Source organism: Siniperca chuatsi, linkage group LG14 (genome assembly GCF_020085105.1).
Source record: "Siniperca chuatsi isolate FFG_IHB_CAS linkage group LG14, ASM2008510v1, whole genome shotgun sequence".
In the NCBI taxonomy this organism is placed as follows: domain Eukaryota; kingdom Metazoa; phylum Chordata; class Actinopteri; order Centrarchiformes; family Sinipercidae; genus Siniperca; species Siniperca chuatsi.
The window spans coordinates 10,058,834-10,074,201 of record NC_058055.1 but is presented as its reverse complement, the minus strand read 5'-3'; the positions used below and the strand labels follow the sequence as shown (position 1 = coordinate 10,074,201).

Sequence of the window (15,368 nt, the reverse complement as noted above, 5' to 3'; positions counted from 1 at the left end):
CTTCTACTTTCTCATGTTTTTATTATTGTGTTTGTGGTATACTGGAAGTGTCTCTCTACTCTGTCTCAGACCAGTCTCAAGCGGAGAGGTCAAACTCCATCGCCGTAGCCGGAGCTGTGATGGGCGCAGTCCTCGCTCTCTTCCTCATCGCTGTCTTCATCATCGTGATCTTCACTGCTCGCAAGGCCCCGCCACCAGCCTTCACTGACAAAGTGTAAGTCTGACAAATAATTCATGCTGCAGAACACGCTGATCTGGTTAATTAATGACATGATACCTTGTGAGGTTGACTGAAGCCCACCGGTGGGTCCAGGGAGTTGCTCCTTACTCCTGCGGAGAGTGCTGCAGCGGTGCACGCCCAGGAGCAGAGAGGCTGCAAGACAAGGTTGAGGGTTGGCAGATAATTGCTGTCTTGGCAGCAAGCCCTTGTCCTATTTTGTTCAGTCTGTTCCTATAGTGCACCAGCATGTTAATGTTAAAGCAAAGAAGAACTTTGAGGTTAAATTATATACAGTAGGAGCTGGGTAGCACTCTGCCAGAGTCTTGTGACGCCCATTAAGTGCTTTGTGTGTGCCCTTTGTTTTGTCTGTCTCTGTTGTGTATGTTTTTGAATAACTGTGACAGATGGTAAATTACAAGACTGAATAGTATCTTTCATGTGTTGTAGTGCACATGGATGAAACCTTGTGGGTTTGTTTTGATTAACTCTGCTTCTATTTAACATTGAAGTCCACATAGAAACACAAAGGTGTACTTTATGTGTCCAGTACATGCTGATCAACCTACTACCCTTCACATGCAAACCATTATTACGAACCTGTGGACCATATCTGCAAGGTTGCAGGTTGGTCCCCTCATCCATCCCTGTTAGTGTGTCATTGAGCATGCTCACTCTGGGGAAACACAGTTACATGCATCAAGCCTGACGTGTCTCTAAGATGGCAGCTAACTGCTGAATCAATATTATTCCTATAGCGTTTTACTCAAGGTGCTTAATCCTCCCAAAATACAAATTGCATGTCAATTGCAAGTAAATCAATGATGTATGAAAAAGGGATTGAAACTGATTGGATATACAAATTGTAATTTATAATGCGGAAGTACAAAGCGAAGAGTTGACAATGTTCATACATGGATTATTATTGTTCCATCTAAAGAATTGTGGGGGTACTTCACTTTTTCTCAGCTATGGTATTCTCTTTCTGAAATCTCATATTTTCTCTCATTGTCTTAAAATTTGTTCCGTTACTCAAAACATATTGTCCTTTTTAAAATGTTGCACCCTAATTTCAGTGACAGCACCCTCTTCGGTGAAATTTGAAAGACATTTACTGTGCGTGCATCAGACTGAGGCACCGGCACAAAACAGCATGAATTAAGGGGGAAATACTCAACATTTGTGCATGGGTGTGGGTTCTGCATCACTACACTGACACTACAGGACGGTGTATCTAGCCGTGTGTTGATCTGTGGTCAATTCCACGACAAACTTAGCATCTTAAGTGTGACCGTGGCTGGAAGTCCCAGTGGAATGTCGGGGGGTGGGTGGACACAGGCCTCGTCCCTCTCCTTCATCACACACAGAAGTGAGTGTAGGACAGCATGTCACTGAGAACACAAAGTGGAATCTCGTACCGCTTCTCATCCCAAGTATGAAGGAGAAGAGCAGCATCAAGTGATATACAGTGTTAGAAAATCAATGCCTGTTATGGCATCATTTCATGAATGGCCAAGGTCAGTTTTTAGGTTACAGTTGAGTAGTGGAGGATTTCAATAAATGAGAAAATGGCTTTGACTTACGTCTTACTTGCAAACTTGCACAGTGAGGGATGTTAGCGCAGCTGTCAAAAATCTTCCAATTTACTATTATGTATCAAAGTCCATCACCCTCATACCCATGTTGTCAAATATCCTAAACCCTGTTGATTTAGCCATGATGCCTTTAATATCACTGGCTACCACTGCTTAAAGGGATACTGAAGTGATTTAGTGTTGTACTTCCAAAAAGTTGGTGGACTTGCAAGAGACAGATTTTTAAAATAATGGTCAAAATTGATGCAGCAGAGGCTGAAATATCCTGACTTTTATTCCCCAGAGTGGGTCAAGCTTCAGAAATACTGGATCCTGTATTTCCCACAATGCAACTTGATAGCGTTTTCTTCTTGATCTTCCCTGCTTGGTTAATGCCCACGTCTTTAAAACTCCACAGCTCCTGTTTGTTTCGCAGGCTTTCTCTCATAAATTAGTCATTTTCAAGTCCAATCCAAGATAACCCGGATTACATCACTATGACATAATCAGGGCTATTTTCTCAGAGAAAGCAGCATTTTACTCAAAAGGTGTTACTTTAAGCAGTACCTCTCTAAATTTTATCCAATAATTGAATTTGCACCCAGCAAAAACTATCATTAAACTAATTGTTTTATGCTGTTTCTTTCTAATTACACAATTTGCTCTTTCAGGTGTCTGTCTGTTCTGGAAAATTAAAATCTCTCTGCAATTTCTTCTTCTCTTTGTCTTTGAAGGATTGACCTTCCTCCGACGCACAAGCCTCCTCCTCCCTACTGCGGGAGAGCACCGGCTGTTCCTCTGGGTGTCCACGCATCACAAGTGGCCTGGCTCTGTCAGGTAAACCCCACTCCCTTTTCATAACCGCTCTAACATCATGTCAGTACATTTAGGTGTATCTGAATCATCACGTACTTATCACTTACATCACAAAGGCTAACACTTGGTTAGCTAATGATGAGCGCTGAGTCACAACAGGAAGTAATAACATCCTAGATACAGTTTATTAAGCAGGAGGCCTAATGGCTGTACTCATGTAATATGTAGGATAGTTTAAATTTTAATTTGTGTTCTCAGTTCAACTCAAGCTTTCATAAGCCCGTACTTTTTTTAGTCTCACCCTGAAAGTGGCCTAAATGAAAGAACCTTTACTGTTTCTCCTCACACTTAACATGACTTTCTGACGCTCTGACATGAGAATTCACATGAGAAAATAAAACTATTTTGGGTTTTGTGCCATGAAAGAGCAGCAGCTGGATGTGAATGATGTCACTCTATCTTTGGTGATTTTTAACCTGCAGACTCGCAGGGCAGAGCACAGGTACGAGCTGACTGACAGGCAGCACCCACCCACAACAAGTCCAAAACCACCAGGAACACAAAGCCCCACCCAGCAGCTGTCCCGCCTGGAGTGGGTGTCTCATCAGAGTGGGACAGACCGAGTGTACATCAACCACCGGGAACACTATGTGTGACAGACATCCCGAACACAGTCCACCAAGCACCTGGCAGTCCTTCACTCTGTCTGAGCAACATCGAGAGTACAGGCTTCACCTGATTGACTGAGCCATCAATCCAGAGGAGGAAACAGCTGGCAGCATTAGAGGGCAACGTCTCTCTTTGCAAAAAGTTTTCACACGTTTTCATTACCTTTTACTTCACATTGTTAAATGTTATTTGAGTAGTTCATTTCATTTTGGGAAATGCGCTTTTTCGCTTTCTTGCCGAGTGTTAGTTGAGAAGATCGATACCATTCCTGTGTCTGTCCGTCGAATATGAAGCTTCAACTTAGCTTAGCACAAAACTGGAAACGGGGAAACAGCTAGCCTGGCTCTGTCCAAAGGTAACAAAATGTTCATACTTGCATTTCTAAAGCCTGGAGTCTCTTTTGGTTGCCTGGCAGAATCACAGTGATGACAAGACTCGTGGAAGTCACTGTGCCTGTACAAGAAAAAGTCTAGTGCACAACCCCCTCCCCACCCCCACACACACAATCAAAAATTGTCTTTTCAAAATTCAGTTCATGCATGAATTAGGTGTTAATTGTCTTTGTGCTAAGCTAAGTCAACCGCCTGCTGGCTCTAGCTTCATATTTACTGCACAAACATGAGAGTGGCATCAATCTTCTCATTTAACTCGGCAAGAAAGTGAATAAGTGCATTTCCCAAAATGACATATTATTCCGTTTTTTCTTTGTTATTTCTATTATTTGGCAGATATCCTGTATTTATCAGTATTTAGTGTTCAGTATCACTTAGGATACCAAGTTGATGCTTTAGAAATCACATGACCAAAAGAGCAAAACTCACATTATCTGCCCCCTTATCAGCTTTGCACTATACTGTTCACGAGTAGATGTAGATTTTTTTTTTTGAAACAGCTGAGGGCCGTAGTCATCCACCAAAATCTAAACAGTATTTTCCTTTTTCCCTTGTCAGAAAGGGTCCCACAAAGCATAAATCAGAGATTCTATTCTCAGGCGTATCACTAGACCAAACCTCGTCAGATCTGAACCACTTAGGTCTACTGAGACCAAATGTACTAACTGCAACACAGACCATGAAGGGATTAATTAAGGTATTTCTGTCCCAGTACTGCGACTTGCTGTTATGTGTAATGTTATGACACAATGATTTTTGGCAGCAGAAACTGTAGATTTGTAAATGTGTAAATGTAGACTCTATGCCAGTGTAATTATATAGAGTCGTAACCTACTAATCAGGGAAACAGTAATCTGAGACATTACTGATTGTCAGTACTTTTTATACGGTATATACTGTAAATGCACTTATGTGTAAATTGAGTGAAATACTCAGTGTTTGTTGAAGTTGAATTGGATTACATGCTTCATACTCCTGTAAAATATACCGTGTCTGACTTTTATCATGATGATCTGGAGAACTAACTGTTTTAAGTGCCATATTGACATTTTGGGGGCATTCCCTCTAAGTATATAGTATGCTGTAGTATTTACATTTCTCCAATGTGACTAGATGGTCATGAGCTATGTCTTGTTTGATTTATGTATTAAAATACATGTTGCCAAATTTGCACCAGTGACTTGATGCTGTGGCGACCGTAGATTAAAAATCATCACTCCGAAACATGAAAAACACACCTTCACATGCAGAGAATAAGAAAAGAGACAGTCTAAGAGGTGGAAGCTCTGAGTCACCACATGTGGAAACAAGAGAAGAAGTCCTTGAAGATTTGAGAGAGAGTTTGAATTAACGTGTGGAGGTTTTGTGTGGAGGAAAATTCATCTCAAGGTCACAGTCACATTGCATCCAATGTGATTCTCACAACAGAGAGAAAAGCTGTTTTTATTACCAGGAACATTTTGTGTAAATGATGCAGTGTTTGTATTTGAGGAGCCGAAGCCCACATTGTATTGACACCACACTAGTAGTTTAAATGTTTGTCAGGATTCATTTATTTCTTTAGATCAGTCAGTGCTCTGGGTTTCTCCATCCTCTCATGAAGGGGCGTAGCTGATACTTTCCAAGAGCAACACCTAGTGGTCATACATGTTAGTGCAGCCCCTGGTGGTGAGTGTATTACCGTCACTGAACATGTAGAAAGTAAATTTGACCACTTGGCTGCTCTCTGTCAATGAGAACTTCACTGTATTCGATTACAACTTGGTAATGTGTCTAGATTTTAGAGTGCAGGAGCTTTGTAATTCTAATATCAAGCCACAGTTGGATCTTTCAGTTTAATTCAAACAAACGTAAGTGAGGATTGTGTTCAAGGATTTTGCTAAAGTTGATACGGATATCTTTTTATAAATGGAAAATCATAAAATCACTGACTATATGTCCGTCACACTGGATTGCAGGTATAATGGGAGGCATCAGCTGGCAGTTCAGAAACCACTCAATAATTTCTTTGTAGTGTTAATTTAGACAAAATTGTAAATCATAATTGAAGATAAAAAAAACAGAATATGTTTGTAGAGACAATAAATATACTTGTATTGACCATCCAGTGAATAAGCATCAAATATACTGACTGTGTCCTGGATGGCAGCTCACTGGCATTTTCCCATGTTATAATTATCTCTTTAAATGAACCTCTGCTGTTTACTGTTTGGTGGTCGGTTTGCCTGAACTATTTTACAAAATAGCAGAGTAATAGGCCTTTTTCACAGAGGTCATTTAGACAAGTCATAGTAGGAAAAGCACAGGTGTAAATAATAAAAATAATGATGGCTGAATTCCATTTAGCTGCTTCAGTTTCAGGGTCCTGGTGGTGCTGGCTCACTGTCATGGCTTACTGGGACGTACTGATCTTATTAGTGACACGTGCTTTTCCTACTATGACAAAGTAGGAAGTAAGTCAAAATTTCACATCATTGTTAATAAAGTTAACAAAAGTAACATATGACAAAGTGATTAAGATTTACAGAGTGCCAAGCAAACTCACCTTCATTTTAGTAAATAACCTTTTATTGGGGAGCAACATAGCAATAGGAAATAACAATAAAAAAATAATAAATACTTGTAGAAATAAGTCAGTCTGAAACAAAAGATAAAAGTGACACCCATGACAGAAAAAACAAAGCGCAATGTAGGTTAAGCCCTGTCATGCCTCAAGCATTTTTCTAGGGATCATGATTACACTTTTATTTTGTTGCACATTTTATAGTTGTATTACGTGACATACACCTAGAAAAAAAGATGCCAATTCCACATCAACAGCCAAACATAGGCTGTAAAAATGATATTGTACTGATACAAATGTAAGTGATATCAGCTGCTACTCCGGTAAGCTGTTGCATGGGTGCATCTTTAAAGTGCCTGTTCACCCAAATTACAAAAAGACATATTTCTCACTTACTTCTAGTGATAGCACTTCAGATAGTTTTGGTTTCCTGTGCCTAGGTTTTGAAATATCTGTCTCTCTGCTGCCACCTCAGCACAATGGAAGAAAGTGGAATTTGCTTGTGTTACTCACAGCTTTGAAAAATTACAGTTAAAAAATTCAACTGCAACTTCTCTTTCCAGAAACTGTTAACTCTGGATAATCTATACTAGTTTCCACCAAAGAAATAGTCCTCATGAAAACAGTTTAAGTGTTTAGTGGGCAAATTGAACCACAACTATCTGCAGAGCTAGATCCCACTAGAGGTAAGTAAGAAAATGTGTTCTATAATTGAGATGTACTGGCCCTTTAATTTTTTTTTTTCATTACATACTGAAACTACTGAAGCCCTCTTTGCCTGCCCTGTCAGCAGGGGTCTAAAGGATGCTTCAACCTGGGATCATAATGTGAAATTACAGTAAATAGTTCTTTAAGACATGTTAGTATGAGAATAGCTGCGCTTTAAGTTCTGAAACACAGACCACTAGAGAGCACCACATGGTCACCAACATTAATCTGACATGCTAACAGTAGCTCACCGGCTAAACAGCTGCACTGAAAAAACTGCTTACAGTTTACTGGCCTCAGGTTTGGCAGCTAAAACCATACAGTTGTCATAATAAAGGAATAGTTCACCCAGAATTGAGAATCTACTCATCCTCATGTCAGTTAAAGCACTGGAAACATTTAAACTTGTTTTTTTCCGAGCCCATGTTGGTACACACCCAACCCTAGTCTATTTATGTTGGTCTTTCAGCTGATGTCACAGTTTGGGGAGTGACATTTTATCAACAGGAGTGTGGGGGGAAAATCAAGCCAAGTTAACAAGTGCAACTCTCCATGTCAGGTCACAAGTGAAGTGTGCGGGCCGTTTGTGGAGTTATATTAAAGGCAAAGATTCTTCACAAACCTAGTCCAATTAACTCATGCAGCACATTCAACTGTTCTGCAGCCCTGTTGGTTCAAAAATACTGATACTTTAACAATAAGAAACCCCTTCACCTCTGTGATGAAAACCAAAAAAGCCGGGTTAGCATTACAGTGAAATTTGGATTTTCCCTCATGGGGTGTTTTGTGTAATTTTATGGTGATGTCTTGGATATTTTTTGGAAACAAACAATGACCACATTCTTCAGTAGTTTGGTTGATTTAGAAAATGTTGACATGGAGACGTCAGATCCTCGCTGGAAGTATTAAATCGTTATGTTGTAGACTGACAAAAATATCAAAGAACAGGTTCTTAAGTCAAATGTAATTTTCATGATGTTATAGGAGTGATTCTACCTTCAGGATGTTGACATTTCCATGAAATTCCTGAAAGTGCACTGGAGACAGAATAAGAAGTTCGGAATTAAATGGCCTCCTAAAGAGGAGATTTTTGCATTTGCCAGTGACCTGCACCTCTTTGTCAAACTACCCCTCAATCACTTTTCTCTTCACAAGTGGTCAGCGGCATGTTGTGATGCTGCTTCATTTGTTGGTTTGTTTTTTGGAAGTGAGACATGGCCTCGCAAGATGAGTCCATTGACCCATTTTTGTGTCTCAATCCTTTATTCAAGTAACTGGCTTTTTGTCTAATGTTTAATGATCACGATAAATATTTTGCAAATGGTATAAAATCTGTAAATTGTAGTTTTATCTACTGAAATGTCCTCTGAAGACAGGTTACGGTGCAACTGGTTCACACAATTATCCAACTGAAACAGGCTGGAGGTGGTGTGTCCTCAAAATAGTTATAGTGTAGTTAAGATATCAGGCTGAAACCAAAGGTGAAAGGTGAGAAGAATGTAGGCAAACATAATAGTAACCTAGTAGCATTTTGTGTTCCACTTTCCAAGTGTTTGAAAGATCAACTTGAGAAATAAGAGATAAACATGTTCAGGCAAGCTTAAGGCCACTATTATCAATATATTTATATAAACAATGAATTCCATGACTACTTGTATGTAAAAGGGGTTGCTCTTAGTGACAAACCTGCAGAGAATTATCACTCTGCAGTTCCCCCCAGCTCTACAGAGCATTTTAGCATCTTTCAGCTCATTGTTTTGGTTTTCCAGTCGAAAACTTTACTGTTTAGGTTCACTTTCACCACTCTCAAAGCCTTGTTTTCGGCTGCAGCGGGCAGCTATTTTCAACCCAACGTACACTACCTGTCCAGCACCAAACGGCAGACAGACATATGAGTTAGCAATGTTATGCTATAAGTTAGCAACTAGCTGGTGAACATAGTGGAGCATTTAGCATTTAGCAGCAAAAGTGACAGATATTTCCCGCAAGGAGTTGGTGGAGAGCAAAACAGAGCTAAAAAAAGGAGTGAATATTGGACTTATATTCATCAGGTGGACACAAACACAACTCCAAATGAATGCTAATGTTGCTCTGTATCTGCTGGATGTGTAACTGTTTGCCAACAAGTTCACCATATCAACTTAAAAGGTGATAATATTTCAAAGTTGTGTTCACAGCTTGTTTCCACTGCCTCAGAGTGGCAAAAATCAGTTATTGCAAGTTTAAACTGACAGTTAAAATCTTTTGTGCCATTGATCAATCAAATTCATTTAGAGTCACTGCAGGGCAGTTGAGGTTGTTCTCACTTGTTAAGAGTGTTTTGTTGCTACACTTTGTACCTATAATCACTAAACCATCCCCAGAGCAACAAGAAGTCACTGTTTGGACCTGATTAAATGCAATTAGCATGAAGAGCAGAGGACAATGTTCTCATTATTTCTCATATACTGTAAGTCTCATAAAAGTTGTAAGGAGTTGCTGCTTAAAAAGCTTTTGCTAATACTTTGGTTACTTAGGTAACGCAACAAGCGCAAAACCCTTCATGTTAATTAATGGCGGGTGATGTTCATGTCAGTTTTATTCTATCCAGCTAACAATGAATGATGCTAAATAATGAAAGCAGCAATAATGCTTCACTGCTTCTTTATGAATAATTCTGCAGTTTAACAGGAACACAGTGCTCACTAGTTATGTAAAAATAGACCTGTTATCAAAGAAAAAAAAACAGTGATATTCTGTGCTGTCCCTGCTTGGAGGAGATGGCTGTGTGAACTGATTATATTAAATGCTGCCCACAGAAAGCATCTCAGTAAATAAAATTCTTCTCCTCATCCACTCCCTCTCCTTGAGTGAATGGCAGCTTTGTTTCAGCTGTCAGGATGAATTAAATCGTGCTCCCATAAACAAACATCATGGTGGAGAAATGGAAATGAGCAGCCCCTCCAGCAGCCCCACAGAGGATGTACCATTCCAACATTTTCCAAATCCCAAATCCTGGGTGCTTTCAACGTGCGACCAACAAGTTACTTGGACTTGGCTTTCTGTTTGGGGACAGGTGCAGATGCAGGGGCAGGTTTTGGGGCAGGTTCAGGGGCAGAAGAGGGTCTCACTGAATCATACAGACTCAGGCACCTGCAACAAAACAGGACACAATATAAAAGACAAAAGATGCACATAAAAGAACATTATATAAGGAGCAGGTTACTTACAGGTTTCTGATTCTCTTTACGAAAGCTTTGACTGTTCTAACCATCCTCCTTGTCCGCACCTGTCACCAAAATGACAGACAGGTCAGTGCATTCAAAGCATTTCTGCATCTAACTTTTATTTCTCTGGCATCATAGATGGTTTTACTAAAATATTATTTTGTTATTTTCTTGAACAAAGTACAGTTTATGCACTCATATTTTTAATCATTTTCATAGTTTTTAATTTTTTTATTATTACTAGTTCATAATTTCTCTTTTCTTCTGCATGAGTAAATGTTGCAGTTTTATGATGTTATCAAAAAGTTCAGTTAAAAGAAAAATGAAACTCTCACCTGCTGCTTTTTGTACAACAGAGGAATGGAGAAAACAGCTATCACAGCTGTTAAACAAAGAAGAAATGATTTCTATTACTTCAGTACTATTGTACAGGTTTATTTTAATAAAAACAACAATTTCAATAAAACAATTTCTCTAAGCATCACGTTTCTGTATGAATGGGTCCTCAGGGACGAGGTCAGGATTGATGGTTGGACACTGAAGCATGTAACTTTGAAACAGGAGGCTGAGGTTTGTGTCCTCTCTCCTGTCAAAGTTGGTGTCTTTAAACCATGACCATGAACCTTTCCCTAACTTTTACCTAAACCTAACCAGACCTTACTCATAGAGGTGGCAGATCAGAAAACACTCATGAGTCGTTTTTGGAAGAAGTCACATTGGAAGGCACTGACAACCTATTCTGTTGTTTAGGTATAAGGACACACAGTCAGAGGAAATCTATTAGGAACTTGTGTAAGTGGTAGAAGTAAACATGCACTCACCAGTTATCACCAGAGTCAGTCCGTTGGTTAGGACGCCAACATAGGTCAGCAGATACAGGAGCACAACAAACTGAGAGAAAGAGCACAGCAAATTGACTGTTCAGTTGAATTATGCAATAATACTGTTTTAACAAATGGGTCCCTGTAATGTGAAGTGGTTGATTATGCTGTCAGTCTCACTGAGAATCAACACCCCTACAATGCAGCTCTGTGCCACTTAACAGCTTTCATGTCATTGCTTTGATTTGCTGGTCCACACCATGCAAAACATTGAAGTTGATTTAAAACTGTGGGGAACTCCTCCATGCCCACACAAGCTGACAATACACTACCTGCCCAATGTTGTGGTAGCGAGTAGTGTTGTGCATTGCTATCAGCACACTGTGTTTCTTAATACTTTAGCTTTGTGACCCCCATGATTTATGGGCTTTCAGGTTGTATGAATCAGTTGCGGTTCATATATTATTGTATCTGTCATTATTTTTTCATCACACTCAGACCTTAATAGAGTCGACCATGCTGTCGATGAAAAGCAGGCGTTTGATCTCTGTGATGGCAAACGCGATCAGCAGCACCACCTCCTCTACTAGCATCACTGTCTCCTTATCTGTCAGAGTGCTGTCATAATCCAGATACGACCTGGTGACAGAGACACACATACAGGCCCTTAAGAACACAAAGAGCTGCGTAAATCTGCTACATTTAAATGCTGAAATGATACTAAACAATTTTGGCCCTACATTTAGCCACAAGTGAATCATGATTGAAAGTTTTGACCCATACAGAGCAGTGCAGCAGCAGTCAGTGTGGGCTCAAAGTTGGAAAAACAAACCAATATTACTGTGACGAACTCACTGGAAGGGGTGGACCCCGGGGTTCCAGCGCAGCAGCTCCAGCAGTTTGTAGTAGAGACGGAGGGAGAAGGTGACACACATGGCACCCAGACAGATGTGAGAGACCACGGTGATGGCACTGAGCTGGAACAGACTGACCAGGCTGATCACCAGCCCTGTGAACACCACACCGGTCCTCCTCATGTTCCGCCAATACACCAGGTCCACAACTGCCCAAGAAGATGCACACATGTTAAAAACAGAAAATGAGCACTTAAGTAGATGACAGAAGGGCGAAGAGAGGCTAACTAAATTGCAGTGGAGATTTAAAAAGTGGCAGTAGAGATGCCTGATCATAAGGAAAGTACTGTCATCTAGTTAAAATTGTGGGCCCACTTTGAATTATGAAACACCTGGGACAAACGAAACAGGCACAAAGAACTTTCTCATTAAAATAACATGCACGTGCCACCTTCTGTCATTTTTCTGGTATTGTGGAGATACAATATGCAATATACAGTATATAAATATTCTTTTGGGTTTTAAACTTTGTCAAATTTGAGCAAATAGAGATAATACGAGCTGCTCTGACGCTTTCCTTTACTTCAGACATTTGAACTCCTAACAGTTTTTTTATGGATCTGTATTTAAATGGTAGATCACATGTTCCTGTTGCTGTGGTTTTAAAGAAGCTCAGACTTTGTTTCACGTGGTTTCACATCAGTTTTCCAAAATTGTGTGAGTGATTCTCACTCCTCATTCAGATGACCCAGATCATCTTCTATCTTCCTCTGTTTGTTACAAACAAACCTGCTGGTGCTGACGCAAATGTGACACACATCACTCCCTCTGTGCCAGAGAGGTGTTAGTTATATGAGAGGCAAAATGGACAGTAAGTTATTTAAAAACATAGATTTTGAGATATTTAAGAACATGGACTTTGGAATGGCCATACTGTCTGAACTATATCTGATTAAGTTTAAACAGCAACTTACATGATATGGATCAAACACATGTTGTCTTTTTCTATTTAAAAATATCTGGGATAAAAAAAGTTAGACAAAGGATGACAAAGAAAAATAACAGGAACAAAGCTCAGTACATTATGGAAAGGAAAAAATTAAAACAATCAACATTTGTTAATCTTTACCATGTTAGCATACTGTTTATGGGACTAATCTATGAGAAAATGTTGCCTTATATTCAAGCATCCTAAGCAGTAGCATCTCTTTGTTCATCTCTTTTCTTGCCAAAAAATAAGATATTTCAGGAAAAACAATGTCTCTGAATGCATACTTTGCACATTTCTGAATGAATAATAAATAAAGGAGGAGTCACAGTATGATATTAAATCTTCAACCACCATCAACTTTAAATGAGCCTCCTAACTCCAGTGTTAATCTCAAGGTAATTATCTGATTACAACACACACTCAGGAATCGTACACCTAGACACACAGAGGCACACAAAACAACAACTTGTCTTCCAAAAGACAATTTACAAGCAACAGAGTCATGTAGTTACACACACACGCAACTAAACCAGCAACCTGTTCTCATAATCAGGTTTCCAGAGAAATATATAAGAGAACATTTTTCAGGTTTTCTTATTTAATGGCATATTTGGACAGGATGCTGGTGAGGCATTTCCAAAGCATGGCATAACCATAACGTAACTCTGATTCTTAGCCTAATAACAAAAGTAAAATATAATCTAAAAAATAGCCCTGACAAGAAAACAATTTTCTTGTGGGACAAGCTGGACCTTGAAGAATGAAACAAACAACAACATTCAATCAGCAAGAGGATCTCATTTAGTCGAGTCCCATTCTGTCCACCTGTCCACCAAATGAAAGACATGCTGCACTCAGTATTTGACTGGTCATCCTGTCTGTGTTCAAACCTGCCCAGCAGAGGGGAAAAACTAAGTTCTCTCTTCCTCCTCCACCTGACAGCTGGACTCCCTGTCTGGTCTGATTCATTTTACCTATAGCTGTCACCATTTATTTCCTTACGTTTGGTGGCCATTTCAGCGACGATCCTGCTTGCTCTCCTCTCTTCCTTGCACTTCTAGTGTTGGCTTGCACTCCAGGCTTTTTTTGGCCTCCCCAGCTCCGTCAGCAATATAAGGCCTGGCTGGCCTAATTTTATCCTGTATTGGATACCCCCTGTTTGGATTCACACACACACAAACACACACGCACACACTCAAATTGGGAACCTGAGACATCAGCATGTACTTGTCCCACAGAGACTCTCATGGTTCCTCAGCCAGTTGGTGGCCAACCTGCACCCAGAGGCCTTCACATGCAGCCACGTCAGTGACAAACAGTTTTTAATGTAAAATTCATCACCAGTCAAGATTAATAAGAACACAGCCACTGCCAGTAGGCTGCTATCTCCTCCAGCTGTATACTGCAGCATTCATGACAACTAATGAATTTATCATAGAGCCTGAATCATAACTAGAAACACAGCATACAGTAGCTTCTCTAATAGAAAATTGACTGAGGGCTTCACTTATCACATTTTAAATGCGTGCCAGAAAGATACACAGACCCTCAAACTCATCTACAGCTGTCTAACTGCACATTTTGCAGCTGTGAATAAAGATGTTATCTTTATCTTATTTTGCCCCTTCAAAATAATACTTTTTGCAGGTGCAGGAATGTACCACGTTCAGGTATCTACTGGGTACTTGGGGCACACACAAACAAGGTTTGTTTCTATTGTGTGTAACTCTGTGACAAGCTGCTTTAAGACCATGATGACGAGTGAGTTTGATTAAACATTTAAAACAGTTCAATCTCTCAATCCTTTGCTACTTTAAATAGCAGTTTAAAGTAGCAGGACTGGCAGAGTGTCTGCCCTTAAATCAAAGTATGTGGAGAATTACAGAGAGCAGTGATGTGAGCCTGGCTGACTAAGATGTAAGCAGTAATTAGGGGAATAGTGCCAAATGAAACAGCTGTAAGTCATGTCGTGGTGACATGCATAATCATGCAAAACCAAAATCACATTTCTGCCTGTTCAAAATAAAAAATAGAAATAAAATAAACAGCTAATACATGCAGCAATCTTTGCCCCTTCATCTTTACTGAATTTGTTACAATTTTCCAATTTTCTGTGAGGATAGAAAACATACAAATTAGTTTTTTCTTTGCCATTTTATTTTAGAGAGTTTAAACAAAGCTACAGATCATTTACACCCATGATTAATTTAATAACCACATCCAGCCTATGACAGATATTGCTTTATTGCTACATTAAAGTACCAGAAAAAATCAATCATAAACTTATCCAAGTGCCAAGAGCCATGGATGCAGTTGACTGTATCATTTACAAATATTTTGATAAAACAGTTCAGTCCACGTTAAGCACACAGGATCACTCCAAGCTAAATATTGGATTACATTACAGACATTGTAGATGCAAAAACAGTCCAACCTTGAGTCCAATCTACTCATAATTAAAGAATAAATGCATAAATAAATGCTCTGATTTCAGGTTTTAACTGGTGGATGATCAGTTATGAATCCCTGCAGAGGTAGTACATGCACTGTCACCATG

The 15,368-nt window shown here is 39.6% G+C and overlaps 2 protein-coding genes across 2 annotated transcripts in view; one reads left to right on the top strand and one right to left on the bottom strand.

Annotated features, from left to right (window-relative positions):
• nectin3b (nectin cell adhesion molecule 3b) overlaps nt 1-4,839 on the top strand; it is a 28,038-nt gene extending 23,199 nt beyond the window's left edge. The window contains exons 6-8 of the mRNA XM_044223085.1: nt 70-214; nt 2,526-2,628; nt 3,090-4,839. Coding sequence (XP_044079020.1) covers nt 70-214; nt 2,526-2,628; nt 3,090-3,263 — 422 coding nt within the window. The 3' untranslated portion in view covers nt 3,264-4,839. The remainder of the gene's footprint in view (nt 1-69; nt 215-2,525; nt 2,629-3,089) is intronic.
• A 1,559-nt stretch (nt 4,840-6,398) lies between these two features.
• Nucleotides 6,399-13,909, bottom strand: rtn2b (reticulon 2b). Its single transcript, XM_044223086.1, has 7 exons — nt 13,814-13,909; nt 11,822-12,029; nt 11,467-11,605; nt 10,967-11,036; nt 10,481-10,527; nt 10,149-10,207; nt 6,399-10,071 (listed from the first exon to the last, which is right to left on the bottom strand). The coding sequence occupies exons 1-7, from the start codon at nt 13,824-13,826 to the stop codon at nt 9,963-9,965; spliced, it is 645 nt and encodes a 214-aa protein (XP_044079021.1). The 5' UTR covers nt 13,827-13,909; the 3' UTR covers nt 6,399-9,962.
• Nucleotides 13,910-15,368: the final 1,459 nt, after the last annotated feature.

What these genes read in the sequence shown, in the direction of transcription:
- rtn2b (XM_044223086.1), bottom strand. An exon ending in GCATGGTCGACTCTATTAAG is followed by an intron (nt 11,037 to 11,466) that starts GTCTGAGTGTGA and finishes TCTTTCTCTCAG; the next exon opens with TTTGTTGTGCTCCTGTATCT. An exon ending in TGTTGTACAAAAAGCAGCAG is followed by an intron (nt 10,208 to 10,480) that starts GTGAGAGTTTCA and finishes TTTTGGTGACAG; the next exon opens with GTGCGGACAAGGAGGATGGT.